Source organism: Tenrec ecaudatus, chromosome 13, assembly GCF_050624435.1.
Source record: "Tenrec ecaudatus isolate mTenEca1 chromosome 13, mTenEca1.hap1, whole genome shotgun sequence".
Taxonomy (NCBI): domain Eukaryota; kingdom Metazoa; phylum Chordata; class Mammalia; order Afrosoricida; family Tenrecidae; genus Tenrec; species Tenrec ecaudatus.
In genome coordinates, this window is record NC_134542.1 from 76,821,039 (window position 1) to 76,840,651 (window position 19,613).

Sequence of the window (19,613 nt, forward strand, 5' to 3'; positions counted from 1 at the left end):
GAGCTATCCTGAGGGGTGTTAGGTGGTATCTCATGGTTGTTTTGATTTGCATTTCTCTTATGGCAAGGGACTTCGAGCACTTTCTCATATATTTATTGGCCATATTGATCTCCTCTCTAGTGAAAGTTCTTCTCATTTCTTTTGCCCACTTCCTTAGGGGGTTAACTGTTTTCCTCTTTTTGCAGGTCATGATGGTGTTGTAGATTTTAGTAATGAGCCCTTTGTCTGACGTGTCATCACTAAAAATCTTCTCCCAGTCTGTGGGTTGCCTTGTCACCCTCTTGGCAAAGTCTTTCGAGGTGCACAGGTGTTTTATTCTTATTAGATCCCATTTGTCGATTTCCAGATCACCTGTGTGTGTCCCCTTCCCTGTTGCAGTGAGCCTATGTGCTCCCTGGGCCAGTGCTCTGAGATTAGTCCCGATTCCCTCCTTAATGGTCCTGATGGTTTGGGGTTTGACTTCTAGATCTGTGATCCACCTTGAGTGTATTCTTGTGCATGGGGTGAGGTAGACGTCTTGTTTCAACTTTCTACATGTGGATATCCATTGTTTCCAGCACCACTTATTAAAGAGGGCATTTGCTTCCCACTTGACGTTTTTGGGACCCTTGTCGAAGATCAGTTGTCTATATGCTGATGATTTTACTCCTGGGCTTTCTATTCTTTTCCACTGGTCTGAGTGTCTATCATTGTGCCAGTACCATGCTGTTTTGACCACTGTAGCTGTGTAGTAGGCATTAAAATCAGGTAGGGCGAGTCCTCCAATTGTGTCCTTCTTCTTGAGGAGTTCTCTGCTAATTCTGGGTTTCTTCCCTCTCCATATGAAGTTGGTGGTCAGTTTTTCCAATTCTTTGAAGAAGGTTGATGGTAATTGGATTGGTATAGCATTGAACTTGTAGAGTGCTTTAGGAAGAACTGTCATCTTTACTATGTTCAGCCTACCTAACCATGAGCAGGGGAGCTTCATCCATTTGTGAAGGTCACTTTTGGTTTCCTGTAATAGGGTTTTATAATTATGCTTATATAGGTCTTTAGTATTTTTTGTTAAGTATATTCCTAGGTATTTCAGTTTGTTCTTGGCTACTGTGAAGGGTACTTCCCTCTTAATCGCCTCTTCCATGGCCCTGTCCGATGTGTATAGAAACCCTACCGACTTCTGTTTATTGATCTTGTATCCTGCTACTCTTCCGTATTCCTCTATTGCTGTAAGTAACCGGTGGAGAGGTCTGGGAGGCTGGCCCCAGCACCATAAATTAAGTGGATTCCTGCCCCTCCCCCGAAAAGAACTTGTTCCAAAGGACGACATTGACCCTGCAGCTATGGGAGATGGACATATTTGATCAGAGCACACGGGAGCAGATGAAGGGGCAGGAGGAGAGAGTGGAGCACAGCCTGGCCCACCAGGCCGTGATGATGATGTTCCTGAGTAGAGCAGTCAGTCCACAGAGAGAACAACATGGCTGGCCCTACTATGAGACATGATGCCCCTCAGTGACTAAGGGCGTTACAGGGGACAGCACCGGAGACACAGTGTGGGAATTGCACCTGACCTGATCCCACCACACCGAGGCAATGCACTGGGGGAGTGCAGGGGAACAGCAAGGGAATGGAGTGGCAAGGTCCCCAGGGAATGCTGAAAGCGGACTTTGGGGCCAGGGCGTGGTGCCCCAACAGACTGGACTGGAAAACGCTCCTAAGGGCCAGCAAAGATCCCTGAACTAACTACAAGCTTTTCTCTTGTGAACTGTTTTGTTCTGTTCTTTTTCAGTGGTTTGTTTTGGTTGTATTGTTGTCTGGTTGTATACTGTCGCTTTGTGTTCCTCTGTCTAGTTTTCGTGCATGTTAGTGACCCCACAGGTCTGTCTGAATAGGACAGGCTGGATGAACTATCTGGATGAAAAACAACGGGACCGACAGTTCCGGGGGGACTTGGGGTGGGGGGTAGGGGGGGTAAGGAAGTGGTGTTAACAAACCCAGGGACAAGGGAAAAACATGGGACCCCAAAGGGTAGAGAAGGGGGAGTGGCAGGCCTGATGGGAAATGATCAAGGGTAAGGTTGCTTAGAGAAGAGGTATACTCTAGCCCAGGGGGCGATGAAGCATGGTAGTAGGGCAGGAGGAAGGTCAAGGGAGATGGAGGAAAGAGCTAGGAGTCAAAGGGCATTCATGGAGGTCTAGACAAAGACATGTACATGCATATATATATAGGAGGTTGGGGAAATAGATCTTTGTGTCGATATTTATAGGTCAAGTATTAAGGTGGCGGAAGGACCTTGGGCCTCTACTCAAACACTCCCTCTATGCATGAATACCTTCTTTTATTAAATTGGAACTCTATGATGCTCACTCTCCCGACACAACGGCTGGAGCCAAAGTGTGTGAACAAGTAAATGTGGTGAAGAAAGCTGATGGTGCCCGGCTATCAAAAGAGATAGTGACTGGGGTCTTAAAGGCTTGAAGATAAACAAGCGGCCATCTAGCTCAGAAGCAACAAAGTCCACATGGAAGAACACACCAGCCTGTGTGATCGAGTGGTCCCAAAGGGATCAGTTACCAGGCATCAAAGAAGAAAAAATCATATCATTGACTGCACACCTCCATGATAGGATCGCTGAAGACAAATGGGTGCACAAGCAAATGTGGTGAAGAAAGCTGATGGTGCCCGGCTATCAAAAGAGATAGTGTCTGGGGTCTTAAAGGCTTGAAGGTGAACAAGCGGCCATCTCGCTCAGAAACAAATAAGCCCACATGGAAGAAGCACACCGGCCAGTGCGATCACGAGGTGCCCAAGGGACCAGATATAAGGCATCATGCAAAAAAAAAAAAAAGATATGTGTGTGTATGTATGTGTATATATGTGTATATGTATATATGTATGTGTATATATATATTATATTAAATGAAGGGGGAAGTGCAGAGTGGAGACCCAAGGCCCAAGTGTCGGCCAATGGAGATCCCCTCATAGAGGGGCTTAGGAGAGGAGATGGGTTAACTAGGGTGTGAGGTAGTATTGATGAAGAACACAGCTTTCCCCCAGATCCTGGATGCTTCCTCCCCCCAACTACCATGATCCGAATTCTACCTTGCAGGGCTGGATAGGACAGAGGCTGTACACTGGTACATATGAGGGTTGGAGGTACAGGGAATCCAGGGTGGATGATACCTTCAGGACCAAGGGTGTGAGGGACGATGCTGGGAGAGTGGAGGGTGAGTGGGTTGGAAAGGGGGAACTGATTACAAGGATCCACATGTGACCTCTTCCCTGGGAGAGGGACAGCAGAGAAGGGGGGAAGGGAGACCCCGAATAGGGCAAGATATGACAAAATAACGAGGTATGAATTACCAAGGGCATATGAGGGAGGGGGGAAAGGGGAGGGAGGGGCGGGGGGGAAAAGAGGACCTGATGCAAGGGGCTTAAGTGGAGAGCAAATGCCTTGAGAATGATTGGGGCAGGGAATGTATGGATGTGCTTTATACAATTGATGTACGTATATGTATGGATTGTGGTAAGAGTTGTTGGAGTCCCTAATAAAATGTAAAAGAAGAAAAGAGAAAAAAAAATGATTAGGGCAAAGACTGTACAGATGTGCTTTATACAATTGATGTATGTATATGTATGAACTGTGTAAAGAATTGTATCAGCCCCAATAAATTGTTAAAAAAAAAATAAAATTAAAAAAAAAAAATTTAACCTATCTATAGTAACCCTCTTTACAAGACTGATGACAAGACTATTTATATCCCTAGTCAGTGATCAGGCTCATTCCATGTGAGAACACTGCAAATGGATGCTGGGCTTCCACTCTCATCCATAGTCTTCTGCAAACCAGGTGCTCAGAATTTAAGCTCTGATACCATTCCTTCCTCTGGCCTTGGATTTTATTGTTTATCATCTCTGGATCACACCCGCTAGTGTACGTCTTCTATGTGGTCTTAGCTCACACCTCACTTACGTGGCTGTTTGTTTTTTAAACAAGCCTTTAAGATCCCATATGCTTTTGTTTCTGGTAGCCAGGCACCATCTGATTTCCTCACTGCAGTTTGCTTTATCACCCAGATTTTCAGTGATCTCTTCGTAAAGTCAGGTATTGAACCTAAGAACTACTTGTTCTTATATTAGGATTACCATTCTGTGGGAGCTCAAATCCATTCATATGCCCTTGCTTTATGTATGTCCCTGATCTACTTTAGATACTGTATTATCATTTTATTCGTAAATAGTATTAATCATCCTCATGTATCCAACAGTATAGGGTTTGAAATACTGTTGAGAAAAGGAAAGTATACATGTATAGAAAAGGGTGTGCAGAACAAAATACATGGATTATATTTTGTAACTAGACTCTATTTACTTAACAATGAGGGTTGGAATAGACAAGACATTTAATAATGCTCATTTGCAAAGGCAGAATTATGCCTGCTAGACTGACATGTCATAAACAAGCAAAGAGAATATGAAAATAGCAAGCATATGGTAGTCTTAAATTGTCATTTATTGACCACTCTCTTCCAAATCCATGACTTTGGGATAATAGCCATCAACTTCTCACTCTAGGGCATCCCAATCTTAAGTCAAAGGGAGTTGACCCTTACAGATGTGTTTAAGGTAAAGTCCAGTTCATTTGGTGGGGTTTCCAAATTTCATTCTTCTGCTGTGGCCTGTAAAGGATGCTGTGCACCTCAAAAGGACAGAACTTAACATCTCAGTTGTCTGTAGCGCATACACTGGGTTACCAACAGTTGGATATAAATGTGGTCCAAAGTGCCTAATTAGTAACATAGCCCAGGGTACTGTCCAATTGAGGTCTATATAAGTAATGTAAAGCATCTGAAAAATATATATCTTAATAAAAATTATCAGATTACTTTCTAGAGAGTTGGTAACAATTTCCACCCTGCCAGCACAATATCAGAATGCTCCCCAAAGTTCTTCACCAACACTAGATGTGATACCTCTGTTTTTCATTTACTGCACAGTTGAAGAATAGAAAAAGTTACCCTCTTGTTTACATTTATATTTTTCTATTACCAGTGATTTTATGTGTATATTAGCTAATCTTGTCATTTTAAATATTTATTCTTAAATTGTGGCCCTTAATTGTGTTTTTCACTGTTAAATAGAATACATTGTACTTATATTTTTAGATTTTATTTCCTTTTGTTTAACTTTTTATTTTGAATTATGTGGGGGTTTATATATCTGATCATCATTTTTGTATTCAACAACTGGAACAACTTATCAAACCTCCCAAAGGCTTCTCCTGTTTCCCCGCCCCTTTTTGCCTTCTTCCCCATCTTGTAGAGTGTGATTGTGCCCCTCACCCAAGTTCATATCTGTCTCCTGCCTAGCTTAGTGCTTCCCTTGCCTCCCAACCCTGGTACCCATAAAAATCTGTTTCATTTGGAATACAAACCTTTGATTTTTAATTAAAATGTCAGTGGTAACATACAGCTTTTATCCTTTTATGCTTAACTAACTTCACTCAACATAATGTGTCCTAAATCCATCCACATCATAAAGTGCCTCAGTGTTGCATCTTCTGTGTGTGTGTGTGTGTGTGTGTGTGTACAAAAGTTTATTTATCCATTCTTCCACCTTTGGACATTTAGGTTGTTTCCATCTTACTATTGCAAATAGACACTCATATGTACCTCCTAAGCACCTACAAATGATGTCATCAAGCTGCGACCTGATTGATAGGCTAGACTCCACCACTTCCCTCTTAATAGTCTCAAATTGGCGCCAGATTATATAACTGCCACAATCTCCATAAAGAAAGTTGCTGGGATCTATATTCTAATTGAATTATATTTATAGATTGCTTTAGTTGGCTTTGCCGTTGTCACAACGTTAAATCTTCCTAACCGTGAATATGGTTTATTCTTTTCCATTTCTGTAGGGTCTCTGAAGATTCCCAGTAGTGTGTTTCTAAGTCTCCCTGTGCAAGTCTTTTGTTTCTCTGGTTAGAGTTATTCCTAAGTATTTGATCTTTGGGGTAGCTACTAATAAATGACATTGTTTTCTTGATTTTCTTTTCTGATTTCTCTTCATTACTACATATTAATTCAATTAATGTTTATAATTCAAGTAATGTTTATAATTAAATTAATAATTCCATTAATATTGATCTTGTACCACTCTACATTGTGAATCTTTCAATTAGATCCAACAATTTACTTTACCAAGGCATTGTGGTTTTCTAGGTATAAAATCACATTATATGCAAATAGAAGTTTATTTCTTCTTTGTCAATTTGGATGCCTATGATTTCTTTTTGTTGTCTACTCATGCTGGTTAAGATTACCAGCACAATATTTAATTAGAGTTATGATAATGACCATCTTTGTCTGGTTCGTATTCTTAAAAGGCATGCTTTCAGTTTCTCCCCATTGAGCGAGAAGTTGCCTGTTGTGTTTTCTTTTTGTATATGTTGTCTGTTATATTGAGGAATTTACCTTCTATTCCCACTTGTTGAGGTTTCTAATCAGTACTGTTTGATTTTTGTCAAATTATTTTTCTGTATCAACTGCTATGACAATGTGGTGGTTTTAGTTATACAGTGCATTATTTTGTTGTTTTTGTAGTGTTGATCTATCCTTGTGTTATGACTCCCATTTAATCATGTTTTTTATTTTATTCTATGGGCCAAGATTTTATTGAGAATTTTGCACCTATGTTTATAATGAATATTGGCCAATAATTTCTTATTCTAACAATATATTTGCCTGGTTTGGGTATCAAGGTTATGTCCCCTTCATAAATTGATTATGGGAGCTTGTTTTGCATTTCTATATCTGGAGCATTGGTGTCAACTCTTTTCTGTTTGCTAGAATTCTCAGTGAAGTGATTCCTGAGAAATCCCAAAAGTAGACTTCAGACTCGGGGGCAGGGCTTAGTACCTCATCAGACCTGATCAGAAAACATTCCTAAAGGTCAGCAGACAGGCCTGAACATTTTATTTTTCTTATTCCCTCTCTCTCTCTCTTTTTTACTAGCTATGTTCATGTATATAAGCTAGGCAAGATAAACAATTCTGGGGAAAAACAGAGGACTGATGGTTCCAGGGAGACATGGGAGGGGTTGGGAAGGGGAAGAAGGGGGAGCCAACAACCTCAGGGACAAGAGAACAACAAAAGATTTAAAATTGATGGAAAGGAGGGCGTAGAATGTCTGGTGGAGTTTGATCAAGTGCACTGAAACAGAGAGAAACTACTGAGAGTCAAATGAAGGTCAAATGTGATAGTGGGACAGGACGAAAATAAAAGAACATAGAGGAAAGAATTAGGTGGCAAAAGACATTTATAGAGGCATAAATATTGACATGTGTATATGTAAATATATTGATATATACCAATAGGGATATATGTATATGCACATAAATTCATATATTAAATATTAACATAGCAGATGGACATTGGGCCTCTACTCAAGCCCTCCCTCAGCACAAGAACCCTTTGTTCTAATCATCCAGGATTCTGTGTTGCTCACCTGTATGACATGATCACCGTAGACAACATGGGTGCATGAGCAAATGTGAAGAAATCTGAAACTGCTCTCCTATTAGAAGATCTAGCATCTGGGGTCTTAAAGGCTTGAAGTTAAACAAGCAGTCATCTAATCTAGTAGGGAAGCAACAAAGCCCACATGGAAAAAGCATATCAGCCTGTGTGATTACAAGGTGTCAATAGGATCAGATATCAGGCATCAGAAGACCCAAACAGTCATATTATTGTGAATGAGGAGGGTCAGAATGGAGACCCAAAGCCCATCTGTAGAAAATTGAACATCCCTTCCCAGAAGGGTCACAGGAAGAGACGAGCCAGCCAGGGTGCAGAGTAGCACCGACAAAACACACAACATTCCTCTAGTTCTTTGAAGCTTCCTCCCCACAACTATCATGACCCAGTCCTACCTCACAAATCTGCCTAAACCAGAGCATGTACATTGGTATAGCTAAGAGCTCTCAACACATAGAATCCACAATAGATAAACCCCGCAAGAGAGTAGCGATACCATGAGGGTAGTGGGAAGGTAGGGGGAGAAGGGGGAGAAAGGAAACTGATTGCAATTATCGGCATACAACCACCGCCCCCAGAGGGACAAACAACAGAAACATGTGTGAAGGGAGACAGTGGATGGTGTAAGATATGAAAATAATAACAATTTATCAAGGATTCATGAGGGTGGGAGGGTGGTGAGGGAGGAAAAAAGAGGGCTCAAGTAGAAAGAAAATGCTATGGAAGTGAAGATGGCTACATATGCAGAAATGTGACTGATAGAATCATGCATGGATTTTCATAAGAGCTCTAAAAGCCCCCAATAAAATGATTTTTTAAAACGGAGGCAAAAATGTTTCTCTATGTACCTAGCCAAGTTATGGTACCTCTTTTCATTTTCAGAGAAATACTATAACTGAACATATGTTTTGGTTTATGTGACTTACTAAAGTTTAAAGAGACAGAGATGAGGGGGACTTCCTTGCTTTGTGATACTGTACATTTTTCCCCTTGAACTTGGTAGTTAATACTTTGAATGGGATATCAAGAAATACAAATCAGGAATTGAGACACAGGACGCTATTGGGGAGAAAAATTCTCAGTGAAGCTCTTTGGTTCTGTACTTTTTTGTGTGTTGGGAGTTTTGGGGTTTGTTTGTTTGTTCGTTTGTTTGTTTTAATAACCTGAACATTTCCTTCTTTTGCTGTGGATCCTACTCTCAGATTTAAAATTAAAACTATCAGGTAAAAGAAACTCTTAGGCCCATGATACATGTATTTCTGGAATAAAAAGCCTTTGAAGAATTCCAGATGGAATGAGGGACCACTCATATACGTGAAGTCCACTCTCCCATGTAAGCTAAATTCATGAACTCGTCCAACACAAATTCGCTACATGTGCCAAGCCAGCTCCTCACCCCTACATCACTGCCTCCCTCTGCCTTCACTACATTACTCCTACACGTGAGCACACTTGGGCACATATACAGCCTACTCTACTTGTGCTTCTGGGTCTTTGCACATATTGACCTGTCCCTCCCCGCCCCTTTCCCCCCCTAAACTTCGCTCATTCCTTACATTCCCTTGGCAAGGTGATGGATCGTGGATGTGTCTTTCATTTAAAAATAAAAATGAAAAACATGGTGCCATTCAAATAATCATCCCATGCCAATGAGCCCATCTTACCATCAGAAATATGACAATGGAATTTTGCTGTGTTCTTACAACTTCTATGATAATTAATACAAAAAGAAAACCCTACCTTGTTTCCCCCTAATGAAGTGCTGCTCGCTAAACTTTCCCCAGTTTTCTATGAGTCCACAGTGTTGGTAGGAACAGTTTTGTTTGGTTTGTAGGCTTTTATATTATAGTGTTGCCCTTCCCTTTCTCTCTTTGCAGGCAAACTTTTTGGGTTGAAGTTCCCTGGGCTAAGAGTTCTCACCTACAGAAAACAGTCCTTACCACAAGAGGACCCTGATGCGGTAGTAATCGATTCATCCAAACACAGTGATGACTCGGTAGCCATGAAGCACTTTAAATCTCCCACAAAAGAAAGCTGCAGCCCGTCTGAAGCAGATGACACAAAAGCCTTGATCCAGCCCAGCCAGTGCTCCCCCTTGGTCAACATATCCGGGCCTCTGGACCATTCCTCTCCCAAACGGCAATGGGACCGCCTCTACCCTGACATGATGCTACAGTCAGGTTCCCAGCTGACCCACTCCCGGTCCAGGGAAAGCCTCTGCAGCATACGGAGGGCATCTTCAGTGCATGAGATAGAAGGATTCAACGTCCACCCCAAGAGCAGATTTAGAGACCGGCACGCCAGCGAAGGTATGTTTGATTTCTTTATACTGCAAACACATATTCGTGTGTACTGAAAGGTTAGATTCATATGATTGTGTATTTCACCATGAATCTGTATGCATTAAGGGGAAAATTGTGACTAAAAGCTCATGAAAATGAGAGTCTGTTAATTTCAGATTTATTATTGATTTGCTCTTTGAATCCTAATGAGTAACTTGATTCCTTCTGGCTCCGGTACCTGGTTTTCTGTAATTGTATGGTAACTATTATCTGCCCACCTCTTGGTGTGTTAATGAATTAATGCTTATTATGAGATGTTCGCAGGTGATGAACACTTTGATCTCAAGAATAATTAACTTTGCCTCATTTAGCAACAATCATGCCCTTGGCAGATAAATCTGTTTTGCCATCACACAATTGTTTTTGTTTGTTTGTTTTCGACTGCTTTCCACAAAGGCTTAGAACTATTACATGCACTCTATGGAATGATCAGAAAGTACAGACTCTGGGGGCCAGGACTACATGGGAATTTAAGAAATGTTCAGCTGGGGAAATACACCTGTGTGTCCTGATTTCAACCAAAATCTACTTGAAAATAAAAGTATCATTAAAGTATCACATTTTGATGCTCACATTCTTATAGTAACTACTAGGGAAATGGGGCTGTTGTTATTAGGGGACCCATCTGACAGAACAAAACTTCCCTATATTCTGAATCCCATTGGACCAAAATATCATGTCTTTGCGTCCATGAACATGCGGGGTGAATTCCAATCACCAACCATTCGGTTAGTGGTCAAACAACGGAACCATAGAGCCGCCAGTGTTCCTTGTAGACAGAGGAAGATGTTTAAAGGCATTGGCAAAAATGATTGCTAGTGGCACGATATTGGATGAAATTTGAATATTTATAATGTGTGAAGCAATGTGAATACTTTATACATAGTAACTCTCATCTAATCCTCGTAACAGCTCCTTGTCAGTGAGGAGCTATAAGCTATTCTTCATGTCTGTAAATGAAGAAACTGGGGCTGACATATGTTACATAAGTAGCCTAGGAGGTTTCAGGGTTCATCACTGTCAGAACCTGGATTCAAATCCAGGGCTCCCTATCGTCAGAATCCATAACCAATCCATGAAATGTCAGGCTGCTAAACCACAAGGTCAGCAGTTCAAAACCACCTCTGGCTCCTCAGGAAAAATATGAGGCTTTTTTACTCCTGCAAAGGGTTAGTCTTGGAAACTCAACAGGGGCAGGTCCTCTCTGTCTTATAGGGTCACTGAATTGGAATCGACTTGGTGGCAATGAGTTTGAGAGACTCCTGCTGCCCTGAGCCTTTAAGTAGCTGGGGTCCGATGAGTCACTGAACTTTGCCCCAAAGATCTGAGCATCAGAGTACTGAGGCATGCATACACGAGCCACAGTTTTCTGAAGCCAGATGTTTACCTTCTTGCTAGGTCAGCTGTACTTTCTGCGCTATGTCATTCTCCTGAGACTGCCAGCATTGCCGTGCTGGTGTTTGCTCTAAAGCAAACTTCATCTGGAGGCTCCTTAGCAGAGTATAATAATTGGCCATGGTTACTTTTTAAATCATTCTAGTCCCTGCCTTCCCTACTGTGGATTCTAAGTCTGCACCAAGCTTAATTGTCTTTTCCCTAAAATATACCATGTGCTTTCTTGCTTCCTTACTGTTCGCCTCTGTGTTCTGCTTAGAATATTCTTTTCCACTTGTCCTTCTTGATACAACTGTTCAGAGCCAAAGACCCTATTTAAATGCCACCTCTCTCCTTGGCGGCTTAATTCCCTCTTCAAAGACCAGAAGACCTAGTTGATCTCAGCCCTGAGTATGCAGAGCAGTATGTATGTATGTATGTACATAAAACATTGCATTATATTATCTGTGTTTGCCATCACTGTTAGGTATGCAAGCAATTATGTTCCCCTTAAGTCCCTTCAGCACAGGAGCAATGACTTAATTAGTTCTGCTTCTTTAATCCAATTGCCTACTTCCTGGCAGGTACCTGACAAATGTTTGTGTGACATTGAAAGGGCCCTTGCTGGTGCCTTATGTACCTAAACCACACACACTGGAAAATAATGAGTCAAGGACACTGAAATTTAAGAGAGAATCTTAAAGATTGAGTCAAGAGGTGACTTTATTTAAAGAGTAGTAAAGATCCACCTGGTCCACAATTAGAAACCAACAGCAGCTCCTTGGGAGAAAAACTGGGCTTTCTACTCCTGTGAGCAATTAGAGGGTTGCGCCCACAGGAGGTCCTATGAATGAGCAATGACTGCTGGCAGGGAGTTTAGTTTGGGTTTTGGAAGTCAGGAAGGCAGAGATGGTGAAAGATAATAGCTGGCAGGAGGATCATCTAAGTTAAGTCAGTATCACAGAAACAGAAGGGTTGTTGTGTCCCTAGTCAAGAGCCTGCGAAAGAAGTATCCAAATGGACTTCCAAACATTGGAGGAATATTTGAATGAAAAGATAATGAATGCTTTCCTATGAAATGTTTGAATGTTCTCTGTATATAGTACAAGAGCAATTGGCTCCTCCATTTAATTTTGTGGTCCAAAGAGAATCAAAAGGAAAGAAAATCCCAAACATTCCTTCAGCTGAATAGTCATCGAAAGCACTATTCCACCTAGTGATGGCGTGGGTGGGGTCTCTGTGCAGGATGACATGTCTGTCATCTGACCTGTGAGCAACGGTCCCTATGATGGAACAACACAACAAAAATGCATGTCTGTTCTTCCATCAGCGAGACAGCATAGGCGGTCATTGAACTGGCTACCAGGAACCTCAGCTAGTCCAGTTGATGTTGTCAGTTTAGCAATCGGGTAAACTTTTCAGAGATTGACTCTATTGCCTAGCACCTTAAATAAAAATAATTGTAAAGATCTTACACAGGTAGAATTTTAGTGTTTGGCACAGACTTAGTTTGTGTTTCGACAACAGTCCTGAGTAGTTCAGCTAAGATTTCTCATTTGATGTTGCTTTTTTCATCTATGTGGTCTCTACTTAGTACACACTTACTGATAGAACGAAGTGCCTTATATGGAAAAGAATTATTTAATATTTTTGGATTCCTTCACACAAGTACTTTCCATATAGCTTGGTGCTAAGCTCATCCTTAATTATCCGCCCCCACCTAAGCTACGTCATTTTCAGAAAATATGAATTTATCGCTGCCTTGCTGTGCTCCAGAGGCTGCAGGCAACATGTGACTAAGATGATACATTTAGAGGGCGTTTTGTACTTCCATTTTAGAGCAGTTTCACTTAGAAAATCACTGAGTTTTATAGAAACAGCTATATTTTATAAGTGTACTTCCAAGTATTCTACTCAAAAAGATTTTAGAAACTTCTCTATTAGTAAAGGGAGATGCAATGTATTTCAAAATAGATTCTTGTTTTCTGGATCTATGTATTTTCTTTAAAATAGGTTAAATCCCAAATACAGAATTTTAAATTCAAATTGCTGTCTTCTCATTTGGGGAAAGAACATTCCCTTCTCCAGATAGATTAAAAGTATCTTTCTAGAACTTTAAATATTTTGTAAAGATATTAGTGTGTAAGATTTTTATACCATTCTCTCGTTTTTTACCCTTAAAACTAGACTTTTCAAATCATGTGTGATGACTGTTTTCTAACTTGTCATGTACTAATAGCTTTTTAATTACAATAAATATATATTATTAGAATAATAAGATTTTAAATTACACTTACATAATCTTAAAACCCAAATTTTTATATTTGCGATCAGTGACATAGCATAACTACTCTGCCAGATTTCTTTAAAGGTTCTAAAAGCTTGCTCTGATTTCTGCACTTACGTTGTCAAGCATGGATACCAAACAGAGCTCAGCTAGCAGCAAGGCACAGACCACATGTACTGCTACAATGTTAAAGCAACATGAACCATATAACATAACTTTTGGTTGGGGTCTTTGTCATTGATAATTACATACATAATATATATGTAATATCTATGTATCGCCCAGTTTTCCTGAGTAGAATTGCAGCTTTTAGATATTCGCAAGCAGTTGTCATTTTACCCACCATTTCTGAACCTAACTTCTGACAGAGGCATTGATTCTACGTAATTCATGATTTCTCACTGCCATTCTCCTATATTATTTGCTTTGTGTGCTCCCTTAAAGAGGGAACAGCATTGTCATGTGAGACGCACTCTTTTTGTGTATGTTGATCCAAGGTCATGTCTATTCCAGCAATTCAATAGACTGTGCTATTGGAATTGCTCATTACAAGCTTTGAAACAATTATGATATATTCAAAGATTTTAAATATGCACAGTGTTGGGATAGATAGCAACAAAATGTTGGAGAGGCTTTTTTTCTAATCTTGGATATCTTTGCATGGTTTTGACATGACTTCATTTGTTTTAAGCTTGTTTATTTCAAAGCTAACAATGCGTATTTTGTTGGCAGCCAATATGCTTCAAAGAGTCAGATTGCTAATCTCAAAATAAATCAGAAAACACTCCACTATGAGATTTGAAAGCCACCCATTGGAATACGAATGCACGTCCAAGGACACTCGTTACTCCATTGAGTCCATTACCAACATAAATAAGAAACCTATTGTCCTTTCAGATAGTCAGACCCTGCAATGATTTCCTGCAGGTACTTTGATCTAGAAAGGAACTTTTGGAGTTATATGTTATTTTCTAAATATGCATTGAAATTTTTTTATTATGAGGGAATTAATAAAATTGTAAATAATAATGCAAATTGGTTTACTAAGATTATCTGATGTCTTAGAAGCATTCTTTTTTAGTGTAATAGCCTATGTTATATGAAAAAATTATTTAGTGTGCAAAATGTTGTGTATAGTCAACATGAGTTATTGTTGAGGAAACGCTAAAACCAGTTTCTGATAGGGTTGAGAGTTGTAATCATGATTGAGGACAGCTGGGAATATCTTTCTCCAAACTGTCGCAATGCAAAAGTCTCTATCTTGAAACCCATTTAAATTAAGTGACAATACTTCATATATTTAAACATGAATACTTATGATCACAGATTTGCTTTAGTATGTTTTATTTTGTTTACTAATAAAAATTGTTCATTTCAATTGATAGATTTTATATACTGTTTTCTGATTGTTTCTATAGAAGTAATATAGTGTGCATACTACTATTTTGTCATCTTTTTCTGTTTCTCTCTTTTTTATCCTGATATGCTCAAAAACAGACAATGGTCGCCATGTCAAAGGTAATGTAAGATCACAAATTTCACCATCTGATGCTCATAGTGACCCTTTACTTGGCATGTAAATTTGCCTGCTGTATGCCCTGTTCAATGCAACATCTTCATGCTGCCCCTAGCTAGTCCAGGTGCCTGGTGGAGACATCCTGGCTTGGTTTGGTTGGAGACATTGTTACTTCCTGAGCTGGCTGACCAAAATCATCATGAGTCCCTTTTGCCTGTATGGGGGAGAGGGTGGAGCATTTGGGGGAAAGTGTAAGCCTAAATTGACAACGAGCACATCCTGAATATTTAAACTGTTTGAAAGAAACAAATATCAAGCTAACTATATTCCAGTGTGACAAAAAAGGGTACATAACCTATTTCAGCCAACAGCAACAAAAGAAATTTATTACGGTATTGAAGAAAATAAGGAAAGTGCTACACCTCAGCTTCTCTTCACTTGTTCCTCTTTTGTTTCCTTAAAACTAGTTTCACGTTCCTGGATGGCAGGGGGTATGGTTTTCAGATTACTGTAGTAGTCAACTGTACATGCATGAGAGTCATTTTCTATTTTCTATACTACATTCTAATCATTTTAATTGTGTCCTATATTAGTCTGAAATCACTGGCATGACCTACAGCTACCATAGGGCTATGTGTAACTGGGTAACACCTCTGGATAAATGTGGACTTGCTTAAAAATTTGTCACCCATCTCTATTTTCTACTATATCACAGCAGATACTAAGGATCACAAGTAGAATGATTGATCACGTATTCTCATCAAATTAAAGACGGCATAGGGTTTCAGCATAAGGCCGTGCATGCTGCTGTGGGTATGCGTGTGGTGATGATGACTCATTCTGTGCATGTGTGTTGCATGAAAATGTCTCCACCAGTAACCATCACTGCTTAGATCCACCGTTTGGCCTCTTCCGTATGTCACTGGTGCTCTGGTCAACAGAGAGTGTTGTATATTGATCTCACAACTGTTTCCTCAATGCATTCAGAGCTGTTGAGTAAGCAGCACTTGAGACTGTAGACGCTGTCTGATTAGCAGCCAAGGATATTTTTAAAATGAGAGAAATGTGGCGCCATCCCCTCTCCTTCAACTTTTTAAAATAAGCATTTTGAAAAGGGTTTCTACGGGTCTTTTTTTATATTGACACGTGATTTTTCACTACAGGATTATTCTGTCCTTGTCCACTTGTCCACGTGATTTCTGAAAGTAAACAAGTGATTGTCAGCTGTTGATGCTGCTTTTGAGTTGCTGTACTGCAAAGTGTAGCCTCAAAACAGAAAACAGAAAACAGCTCCTGCCAACATCTGTGAAATAAACCTGGCGCTAGCCTTTACTCATTTACATTAGTAGAAATCCAATGCCCATTTATTTCTTTTAATTCAGTGAGAAGTATATCTATCATTTTCTCAGTAAAGAGAGGATTGGACTTTCTTATCTCCAAAGTGTTAGTTCACCCAGTTGTCATGCAGGCTATAGTAATTTTGGTTTTGTCTCATGAACTAATTGTTTTAAGCCTCTATCTTTTCCCCCTTAATCCTCTATTTTTAAATGGCAATAGTCTTTAAATGACAATGTTCTTTTTAAATTTAAAAAACATAAATCCAATATCAAATTTACAATAAAAATTAAAAGCATATTGTAATATCATCAAAGTAAAAATCTGGATTAGGAATTCCTGTACTATTCTAGAATGTATTTATATGTTATTGAGTATAAAGCTAAACTCTAAAATGATATAAAACACTTAATTATTAACTGCAAACTTAATAAACTTTGAAATGCAAATATGCCTTCTAGGACCTTCATTATTTATTCATGCCCTTGTTTTGAAAGCTATTATAGTGTCTAACTATTTAGACTTTATGATTTTCATAAATCAACTAATATACTCATTAGATATAGGACTACACATTAACTGTCCTTTTTTATTTGTTGGATTCTTCTCTAAACAAAGAGCCCTGGTGGTGTAATGGTTACATGTTGGGCTGCTAACCTCAAGGTCAGCAGTTCTAAAGGACCAGTCACTCCTCCGGAGAAAGATGAGACTTTCCACTTCCTAACGATGGCCAGTCTCAGAAACCCACAGGGGCAGTTCTACCTGCCCTAGAGGATTGCTATGAGTCAGAGTCGGCTCTGTGACGATTAATCGGAATGTTTTGCTTTGGTTTTTTTGTCTGTTTGTTTTTGTTTTGAGACACGATCTAAGTAAAAGATTAAAAAGTGGAACTTAAATCTCCACATTGTTTCATATGTAAAATACATAACTTTGGCTAATTGTGTCGAAACCTAAGTCAACCAAAATTTATTTTAAACTGAAATAAAATAAATCACTTAACAATGCATTTGGAAGGTTTTCAATATCATCTGGTTTATTCGCTTTAGATAAGATGTTACCTAAATCACTATGCACAAGTGTTATGGTTACCTTTATCTTTAGAGAGAGTCACTCTTAAGCTCTTTGAAAAGAAGATTTTTAGGGTCTATTAGCTAAATAAATAGAAACTACTGCACTTGAGTCAGTTCTGATTCACAGTGACCTATAAAGGGTTTCTGAGGCTGTAAATCTTTGGATCACCAAGCCTCCTTGTTAGAGGGAAAATCTAAATCCTTCATCCTAAAACATGGTCTTCTCTTTTTCATCCATCCTCACTGGACATGGGCAACAGGGGTCAATACTAATGTTGATGTGTGGTTGTTAACCATTCCTCTAATGTGTGCATGGATGATCAAATGCAACCATCAATTACAGATTCTGCATTTTTTCCTGCTTATCCTACTTCTCAAATCATCAATAAAAAGTTACCATTTAATAAAGATGGTTGATGTTATTTCACCCCTCTATTGGCTCCACTTGCCTATTATTGCAAGTAACCCTGAACTTCACTGACAATGTTATGTTCAGTTTCCAACTTGTCTGTGAATCTATCACGTGAGTCAGAGATGAAACCCCTCTCAAGGTTTAATGCATCTTTCACCTCTTCTCCAGCTCTGAAATCGATCACTGACTTGGAAAGGAAATCAATTGAATCTGTTTCTCACAAGCAGTGCAGCCTATATCTTGTGATTTTATAAGCATTTGGGAGATGGATTTTCAGTGGGAAAAATTTTTTTCCGTAAATTATGTGCCAAAAACTTTGGAAGCCAACATGGTCATTGAATATAATTTATGTTAAACTGGTTGCCCTATGCGTCTTGACAGTGCTCTTTAAAAAGCTTAATTACCAAGCACTGTGTTTGCATCTTCATTCATGTAAAGGCACCCTAGAAATTTCATTGAACTTTTGTTACATAACCTTAGTGCCCTAAGACAACCTATACAGAGAGAGCCCTCGTGATTAGAAAACAGCCCCATCCTATCTTGTTCCCTCCTCTCCTGTCCCATCTAGCATATTCCCTAAGGAGAAATGATCCTTTCTAAACAGGGGGGGAATATAGCATTTGAAACAAAATGCATGCTCTTAACACCATCTGAAAGATAAGATATTCTCCTTTAGCATATTGTATCTCATGATAAATTAAATAGTTCCGTCATATTAACTTTAATTACCTTTAGCCTACCTCTCTGCCCACTTGTGGCTTTAGCCTCAAGCTTGATGTCTTAATGTAGGGCATTTCTTGCAAGGATTAGAACTGGCTCATGTGCTTGCTGAGAGTCTGCCTTTCCACTGAGATACACTGAATCAGTATCTACATTTTAACAAGACCCCCCAGCCCATCTCAAAGAATCTTCTTGTTACAATGCAGACTCTGGTTCAGTGAAGCTGGGGTGGAAAGAGAGGCCGGGCAATGAGTCACATAGGAACAAATGGACTTGAAATGGTGATTTCTTTGACTCTAGAATTTAGGTTGATTTATAGTTAATTAAACATTTTTAATATATTAAAGCTTTACCTAGATGTTGGTTTTGTCTACTTGATCACCAGAATTCCTTCTACTTCTGGTAGATTAGAAAATCTGCTTTGGTCATTCATCTTGCAATTGTATCCCTAAAATCCCTCCTATATACTATATTATTTCTTAAAAATAATAATTTTATGGACATACACTTCACATATCATACAACTTAATTGTCGAATCATATAAAGGATAAATGTGCTCCTATATACTTCTGAAATGTTAATCCCTTTCTATTGACTCCCTTGCTTCCCTTGTTTACTCATTGTCTGAAACTCATTTACCTTGTTTTTCAGGTTATTCTCCTTTCTTTAATTAAAATTCTAAATCCCATCCATTCATGGTCACTCTCGGTGAGGGTACCTTTCACCTTTAAATCCTCAGCCATGGCCTCTCTGAGTGTAGACGTGGGAGGTAGGAAACCCTTTATTCTTCCTACCTGCTCCCTATTGGCCTCATGTCCTGCCTGCTGAACATTTATAATCAGAGACACCGCCAACATTAAGAATATTGCTAATACCTACTGTAATAAGAGTTGTAGAATTGTTCTTCATTGGATTTTAGAGGAACCTGGGCTATCCCTGATCATCTTGCAGACTCTAAAAGACTTCTGCATTTAAAGTTTGCTTCCATAACAGTGGAATGAAGTTCACAGGCCTTGTTGTGACTGATGAAATAAGTTGT

The 19,613-nt window shown here is 39.4% G+C and overlaps 1 protein-coding gene across 1 annotated transcript in view; it reads left to right on the plus strand.

Moving 5' to 3' along the window:
- Positions 1–19,613, plus strand: part of KCNH7 (potassium voltage-gated channel subfamily H member 7) — a 503,315-nt gene that overhangs the window by 341,859 nt on the left and 141,843 nt on the right. Inside the window, exons 4-5 of the mRNA XM_075529404.1 lie at positions 9,395–9,826; positions 15,018–15,038. Of these exons, the coding sequence (XP_075385519.1) occupies positions 9,395–9,826; positions 15,018–15,038 (453 nt within the window). The remainder of the gene's footprint in view (positions 1–9,394; positions 9,827–15,017; positions 15,039–19,613) is intronic.